The following is an 8,970-nucleotide window of genomic DNA, read 5'->3' as shown; positions in this document are numbered from 1 at the left end:
AGTCTTTAACCTGGGATCCATTTCGATGCTCCTCTTGACAGCCCTTTTTGTCCTCTCCGATTAACCAGGAAGACCCGGACGCTGCTCAGTTGTTTCCTTGCCATGTTTCCTGAACTGCACGATGATTCTGTTGACTGTCGAAAGCAGGATTCCCAAATTCTGCGAAATTTGCCGCTCACTTATTCCACCATATGCTTGACCAACTATCCTTCCTCTAACGAAATCTGACAATTCGTGAGAACCTTGAGTTCTAGGTATGTTGTAGCACAAGATAATTAGTATGCAGACCATTTTCATGTATATAGTGCTCTGTGAACACAAATTAGTCAGCATAAATCAGTTAAATGACGAAAAATTAGGTGTCTATTTACTTGTGACCACTCAGTGTATATTGCTATACATTTTCTTTACTTTACTTTATATGGGTTATCCTTAACTTTCACTTGTGATATTCTACGTGTCTTTTACAGATTTGTGAAGATCTGTGTTCTCTTTTAACCGTCAAACTTTACTGAAATAACCAAACTATTAATTTTAACATATTTCAAATCATTATTAGGAAAATGTGTCAATGACGTAACATACCCAGAGTATTGTGTGTTCCTTTTATGACCACCAACAGAGAGACTGTTTTATTAATGCAGCAAGTGTTGTAAGATGAAAATAAGTTATTTACCAAAAATAGTCTGTACTTAAATTATCATCCATGACCCAGTTTTAGGAAAACAAGACAAAGCCTGGTCCAGAACCCTTACTAGTTTCCCTAACCTGTGGGAATCATATAGATAGTGCAAGAAAGTGTTATATAAACTTCACATTGTGGATAATGAACAAATAAATGGTAAAATCTTACTGAAAATCTATTTAAAACCTCTTTTACAGTTAAATTAATTTTCCTGGTAGAACAATGTTTCTTCTAAACTTACTACAAGAACCTGAACAGCTTTTTCTGAATCTTTTCCCAAACCAAGTCCAACATCTAGTAGTGCATCATCATCACTAAGAGCCAGCTCAATATCATCTCTGTATCTCTTTCTTTTTGTATTTCTTGCAGATCGCCGTTTCTGAGAACAAACAAAATTATCGGTGACTACCCAGTTTCCAATATACCCATTTCAAACTACACATATGGAAAAACACAAAGACATCTCACAAGTACAGGGAAAAAAAAAATACTTAAAGAGGAAAGTGTTATGAGCAAAATTAAATAATACCTATTACCTACTCAAAAAAAACTTTCTTAAAAACTTATAATTTTCTAATCTTTTCATGTTTTAATATCTAATACACATGATTATGCATCATTCATGCTTCTTTATACTAAAAAAAACTTAAAACCTTTAAGGTAGTTTCATCTGAAATCAGATTCAATAAAACTATACTTAAATAAGCTGTGTACTTATTATTTTATAAAAAATAACCTGAGGAGTTTTATTTTTTTATTTTCAAAGAAACTTTTCAATAGTACTCACCTGAACTCCTTCACCCTCTGGTGAGGGAGGTGGGGTTACTTCAAGATCAGATTTATCAGATGAACCTAACCGTTTTCGTTTCTTCTTGCAAAACTTTAAAGACACCCTAATAAAAGACCATAAACCAATGCATTAATTTATATGCAAGCCTAATAAAGATTTTAGTCTCTATATAAACAGTTTAGTACAAAATTTCACCGTGACTGGCTAATTAAACGAGGTGTTGTCAACAGTGTGGAGGCTAGCACTATAAGAGTGTAAAAGAGGAGTAGATAATTTCATAGAAAATAAAGGGTGGGTTTAAATTCTTGCTTTTTTTCAAGGGTAGGTATGCGAGGACCACCTCAAAGAACCAAATGGGCCCTTGTTGTCCACATGTTATTTTAATCACAGATTTATAAATCCAGGTTCTGACACAATATCACATTGATAATATAAAACAAGTTTGCTTACTACAAAAGTTATTGGAAACTTCTTAACAGTATAATTCTTATCAAGGCCACATTTCATTTTATGTTTAGCCATAGTTTCCTTTAAGCAATGTTCCCATTCATGGTAGAGCACAGAAATTATGTAAATACCACAGGTCAATCAGGGTTTGATATGAAAACCACCAATGCCTGCTTATAAGTCTACTATTCATATCCTTGAGTTATGCATCACTGCTTATTCTAGTTTACAGTACCATTGATGGCAATTATATTGATATACAATTAGTGCATGCTGGCCTTTTGAAATCCCTTCCTTAGAACACTCACAGAGATAAAATAATAAAAACAAATCAAAAAGTAATTTTTCCATTCTAGGCATCTAAAACCAAACTATTTCAAATCAATTCTATTTGAAACTTGTACACAAATACAACTTTATTCACACTTAAATATTAAAACATTTAATAAACACTTCTTCCTTTTCTTAACCAATTTTTTAAATTACTTTTCATGTGCAAGTTAAAAGGGTCTAACACATTAAGAGACATCTTTGTTCCTAATGTAAGTAACAATTTGTCTTATATTTATTTGATGCTTTTCCAGTGTATCAGTGGTAAACAAAAGTTTATAATGCTTAAAATTGACGTTTGATCCTGTGATGGGCACAATACAGGTATCCACAGGTGTAGTTTTGAACTTAAAATAAAAACAGACTCAGTTGATTTATAGCCTTCAAAGATAATTTTTGCTGCTGCTTTTCTATTTTACCTTTACTGGTATCTAACTTTTTGTGTTCCTTATGAGCCAATGTGAGCCTCGTGCTAAGAATCATGTTCATGGAATCATGGAGAATATCTTTCTGACTGAGAATTCAATAGCAATATTATATATATATTTCACTTTTTGAATTGCTGAGTAAGAATCAATGGTTATGCAACATCAAAAACTTTTCACAATGTGTTGAAGGATACCCTGCACTTGTTGCTCATGGAGACAGCTAAACAAGCTTTCATTTTAGAAATGAACAGGTGCTTATTCTGTTTCAGAACCTCCGACCACCAAGGTTTATCTTCACATAGTTACCATCAGTATCTATAGGTGATAGAAGGCAAATCAATGTGGTATTAATGTGCCTCCAGCTGGTAGTTTATTTTCTCATCCTAAGATTACATAGTGTAACCTCAAACAGTTTTTTTTTTTCAACCCAATGAGGAAACTAGTATTTCCTCCTGCTAGTAGATAATTCTCTCATTTTCAGGTTTACTACAGAGATATCAGAACTGGTAGCCACCTGTGAGATAACATATTACCAAACACATCAAACTCCAAGCATCAGGTATTTCTTCCAGGGATTCCTTCAATTCTGTTAATCACTTTATATCATTAACATAATCTCTGTGGAACCCTTCTACTCAAAATAAAACAGAATGCAAAAAGCTTTGATGCATCATATGTGTGTGTGAAACAAGTCACCACCTACTTCTATGTCGAGAAGGTAGGTTGCCTTCTCTCAAACTTTTTCCAATCCACTCTTAAATCCAAACATCACATTAAATGGGTCCATGACAATGGACATTTTTTTCTTTCAGAAACTGAACAATTTCATTACACAAGGTCTCACTGTCCACTTTTTATCATTTTCTCATACTCAATGATTTAATGTGCTCAACAATGCAGCCAATATTAGGAGAAAAATAACTAACATTCACTTAACACTAATTGTATGGACAGTGCATGTCAATTCATCAGTATTATTATCAGTATTTTCTCAAGTTTCATCTTATACACAACAAAAAGAAAAAAAAATTGAAAAAAGTTATTTTCTGATTAATAATAGGTACATGTGCCAAATGACAGATATAGAATAAAAGACAATAAACTAAAACTAAGTACAACACTACATACCAGAAATAGCATATTAATATAAGGACAAAATATAGGAGGGCTTACTTTGGTAGTTTTTTCTTAGGTGAAGATTTAGTCTTCTCTTTGGGTTGAACTGTTTTGGGTTTCACTTCCTTCTTCTCAGTTGACTCTTCTTGAATTTCTTCTCCAGGTTTAACTACTTCTTCTCCTCCTTGTTTTACTTCCTCTCCTTGGATTTCTTTTTTAACTTTTGATTTCTTTGAGTCTTTCTTCGGTTTAGGCTGTTTTGGAGGTTTCGGTGGCTTAGGTGGTTTAGGTGTTTTCTCTTTTGGTTCTTTCGGGGCTTTTGCTTTCTTTGGCTTTTTAGGTTTAGGTTCTTTTGGCTCTTCACCATCTTTAACTTCCTTTTCTTTAGTTTTTCTCTTTTTTGCTTTTTTAGGTTTATTATGCTCAGACTGTTCTTCAAATTCAAAACTTATGGATGTCACTTCTTCTGTGGATAAAACCTGAACCAAAAGTATTTAAAAAGAAATGAAAACTTCATATAAATGCATAGGCTTTCACACTGTTATAATGTAAATATATATTGGGAATAGAAGAGTCACATTTTTTTTTTTTTTAAGATTTATATCATTTACACAAGTTTCACTAATCGGTTTTAACAGGTTCTACTTCAGTTAAGCGATTTTTTTTAATCATCACTAGACATAAAACGTCATGTTAATAAAACTAGACGTAAAGTATATTATTTTTTAGAAGTGTATATTGTAACCAGTGTTTCTATACTGCTTACTAAATACAAAATCCTGGATAATTTGTTTCTTGTATATTTATCCATAATTAGATCTGTTAGTTTATGGTATGTTTTACACATGTGAAACATTTCTAAGACATAATTTTATACAATAGTTCATTATTATAGCTCTTCTAAGTTTCTATATTTAAGAAAAAGTCTTTATTCAGTACAAACACACAAAATCTTTCAATGACATATTCTTTCCAATAGATATTAACACTATATTTTCTAATATAGCTTTACTTTGGTAAACATATTAATTTTGGGGAGGAAATGTGTCCTGCAAAATCTTCTGTAAACACAACAAATGTGATACAAAGTAATAGTAATAGAAAAATTTTCATTTCTTTAATATTCATTTAAAAATAGGTGCTCATTTAAAATCACAATTATTTTAGGCAAAAGTAAACTCTTGAAAATGAAAAGATAAAGTACTCTTTTACAAGTTCTTAACATAATAATATACTTTAAAATAAAATAAAAATTAGCCACTGTAAGGTTATAAGCTTAACAAACAAATATGCTCTTTCTACATGAAGTTTTATTGGAAAAAGTACTTTTTCCCCAGTACCATTTTATTATTAATTGTCATTTTTTTTTTTCAAAAACAATTATTCATTTTTGTCAAATCTATTAACATAGCTTAGATCCTATATATTAATAAAAAAAAAAACATTATTCATTCCAGAAATGTATAACTGTAAATACATTTAACACAGAACAACTAGATTAATTTTAACCCCACCTTTGGAATATCTGTATTACCAGCAGAGTGTGCTTTAGCAACTGCTTCCATTACTATTCTATTTGCTTTTGCTTGAGACTTTTTAGATTTGTAGCCACTTTTGGTACCCTTAGTTTTTTTACCAGTAGGTGCTTGATCTGAAAGGGACTGAAGTGAAGTCTGTTCAGGAGGCATTGGGTACATTCCTTCTCCCTGTCCCAGAAATATATCCCCATTTTGAAGAGGAAGCTGAGGGATCATCACAGAAGTATCCATCTGTTGATCGGCTGTGACAGCTGAGACTGGACCCTAACCATAAGAAGTAAACATTAATCCTAGTTCTCATTTGTACAAACTAACATGCTTTTAACTTTAGACCATGAATTATATTTTTTAATATCCACAAGTAACAGGTCACAAAAATTCCCACTTAAAGTGCTCTCCTTACAAAACACTTTAAAATCTAGTACTTACAATAAATATTAAAACTAAAATACTGTGATGCCAGTACAAAAATATCTTCAAGAAGTTTCACTGACATACAGAATGAAACTTCCAACAACTATTATTGACAGATGTTTTGACTTTAGAGTTTCCAAACTTTAACACATTAATTTATTACCTACATAACCCTACAGGATATCTGCCAAAATTAAATGATTAATGAACGTTATCTTCATACTTTTAGGATACATATTTTAAATAGACTTATCTGTAACATGGTGTTTCTTTCTGAGCAACTAACTCTTAACTTTTAAATACTATTTAAACTATTCACCTGATCAACCCCAACATGAACTGTAGATAAACTTGCATCGTTTGTGACACGTGGTGAATACTGTGATGTAGGAGGAATGGGTGAAAGGCCCTGTTGAGAAGGGGTTTGAGGAAGAGGGGATCCATACTGTGCAAGATGTTGCTGTTGTTGTATATACTGGGTCTGAGGGACAGAATTATACTGTGATGATGGTTGAGGATATGGAGGAACACCCTGGCTTGTGACAGTTGGAGGCATGGAAAGTGAAGTGTTTGGACCTTGGCTTACTTGAGACTGTAACATACGTAGCCGATCCTGAAGTTCTCCAATCTACATCAGAAAAGTAATAATCATTCAGTCTCATATTAACATAAGTATTCCTAATCTATGGTTAAACATTTCGAATTCAAATGTCATTTACTTTAATTTATTCAAAGTTTTTTCCTCATTTACTTTCCTACTTGTTAAAATTTTTAATCTTAAACCTAGCACTAACATAATATGCATTAATTCATTGAGACTCCAAAAACTTACACCCCTACTTTCTAAACTATTGTTTCTGAGCTCAAAGCACCACAATAAGCTCCTACATAAGTGGGTGTGTATGTACAGTTCTATTTATCCCATATCACATTAGCTTAAAGCACTTTAGTGTAGTATGTATTTTTTATTTCTATCACTGCAAGTATACATGACAAAAATTAAATATATCTACACTTCATGTGAAGTATTATGTCTTTAACATACACCTTAGTAAAATGCAGTGATTTCAATAAAAAGGAAGTAATACTTTGTTTAATAATTTTCTAAGTGCTTTTCCAAGGAGATTATTGCCACCAATTTGTTTTTCTAAAAAATGTTTTTCAACTTATCTTATTTTGGCCTTCTGCAGCACCTTAGACCAACTTCAAAATGCCACCCTTCAGTACTCCCCAATTAGGTTGAATGGATCAATTTTACATTCACTCTGAAAAGGCAGTGCCTAATACCTTAACATACTGAATGTTCTGTATTACCTGCATCTAAGTGAAAAATGTACCTTCCTGATAACTTGCATGACAGAGCAACTATACAAAACACACATTTACATTTATCACATAATTTAGGTACTGACAAACATTAAATAACATTCTTCAAGAAAGTTTTATAAACTTTATTCTTGTTAACAAGAGTAATTCACCAGATAATTAAAAGATGTGTTTTTCTTGAGAAAAGATACCCAACTTTTGTTTAGAATTTATAATAACTCTACCACTTATGCAAACATTATCAACCACCAATTTTATGCAGCTGCATAATTATAGTTAACTGTTTACCCTTCCCATTCAAAAAGTATGAAAACATCTTTAAGTTACGGTAAATCTGTTTAATATAACCCAACAACATACACTTGTCCTAACATGCATTTACAAACACCCAGACAGGGTACTTAAATAGCAGGATGAATGAGTGTTATGGATATAAATATTTATACTTCCACTGCATTAAATGAATAAAGGATCAGCAGCATAAGATGAGTAAAGTGCCTACAACTGGATTTCTACAACTTATCTGAAGTTGTTCAACACATTTAATAGATAAATACAATATACATTGTGATAATACTGTATTTGTCTTAAAACACCTAAATATTTCGAAATTATGAAATTTAACAGGAATACACATGTTTCATAAGTGTACACAGTCTGAAGCATCATTTGCAATATCTGCTGTATAATTTAGGCTTGAGGAATGGCTAGTGATAACTTGCGACCACTTCCCTTTTAATGGGATTGTCTGAAAAACCAGATACTATGTATGCACAACAGAACACAACTATCACCACAATGAAAGTTTCATTCTGAAATATGTTTTTAAAATTAGAAAAATACATGCTTTATGGATGTTTGCACATAATAGGACAATTTTCTTTGCCAACCCAAGTATCCCACAGTATATCGTCAGAAGCATGTTCGTAATACTACTGTGAACTAAGAGCTGTGTACACACTGCAAGTAGAATGGATAGTTTATTTTAAGTTGTACAAATATTAATAAGGTGTATCCTCATTAGCTGTCAAAATGAGCATGTGACATGAACCAATTGAACAAAAATGATCAAATAATCTATACAGATAATACTGTGTGTTCATGAGCTTCATTTCTTGCTTTTATTGAATACCTTAAACACTAGGGCTGAGTATTTCCCAGAAAAATCATATTGTGATATATTGCAATACAAATGTTTTTTGTACTGCAATACATACTAAGATGTGTTACAAACATTCTTTTTTTAACATCTTTTTCATTAAAATATGCTTCCAAACATAGCTTTTGGCTCTTTGTTCACAATAAGCTCAAATCCTGCTCATCCATCATTTTGTAAGAAACACAACTTGTATGAAATAGCGATATATATAATACCAAATCCATATGAACGTTAAATATTTAATAGGAATTCAAATTTATGTCAGACTTTCTGAAAAATAAACTATTTTAAGTGTTTTAGAATATATTTGTAGCTTATTTAGTTCAAACTCAAAATATTAATCTGTCAAAGCCATGTCATTCACAGAAGAGTTTCATTCTTGCTGGAAGTACAATTTTCCTACAATGGCCCAATAACCAATAATTACAATTCTCATACAATTACTGATAATCTGCTAATTTCCAAAAAGCTCTTGTTTAAAGAATTCAAAGATGGGAATCTTAAAACTCTCATCAGATGAAGATTTACTTCAATTCTATCATTCACAAAAAACATACTGAAAAAGATTTATACATCACTTTCATAACACAAGAAATCAAATTAGCAAAAAATATTTACCAGTGCATCAGTTTATTGTTATACCCCTATTATACTCTATCTGATGTTTATGTTAACTTGCATGTTGGCTATGTCAAAAAATAAATATTTTACAATCATTACTGCACTAAAAATAATTT

General features: G+C 31.6%; 1 protein-coding gene across 5 annotated transcripts in view; it reads right to left on the bottom strand.

Moving 5' to 3' along the window:
- LOC106462876 (chromodomain-helicase-DNA-binding protein 7-like) overlaps window positions 1-8,970 on the bottom strand; it is a 167,453-nt gene that overhangs the window by 113,216 nt on the left and 45,267 nt on the right. For all 5 annotated transcript variants that reach the window (XM_022390278.1, XM_022390280.1, XM_013922841.2 and 2 more), the window contains 5 exons: window positions 6,068-6,376; window positions 5,311-5,598; window positions 3,854-4,275; window positions 1,473-1,578; window positions 927-1,064 (listed from right to left, as the gene is read on the bottom strand). In XM_022390278.1, the coding sequence (XP_022245986.1) occupies window positions 927-1,064; window positions 1,473-1,578; window positions 3,854-4,275; window positions 5,311-5,598; window positions 6,068-6,376 (1,263 nt within the window). The remainder of the gene's footprint in view (window positions 1-926; window positions 1,065-1,472; window positions 1,579-3,853; window positions 4,276-5,310; window positions 5,599-6,067; window positions 6,377-8,970) is intronic.

The sequence above is a fragment of the Limulus polyphemus genome, unplaced genomic scaffold (genome assembly GCF_000517525.1).
Source record: "Limulus polyphemus unplaced genomic scaffold, Limulus_polyphemus-2.1.2 Scaffold1273, whole genome shotgun sequence".
Lineage (NCBI taxonomy): Eukaryota > Metazoa > Arthropoda > Merostomata > Xiphosura > Limulidae > Limulus > Limulus polyphemus.
The sequence above is the reverse complement of the archived record's forward strand: the minus strand, read 5'-3'. Positions and strand labels throughout refer to the sequence as shown.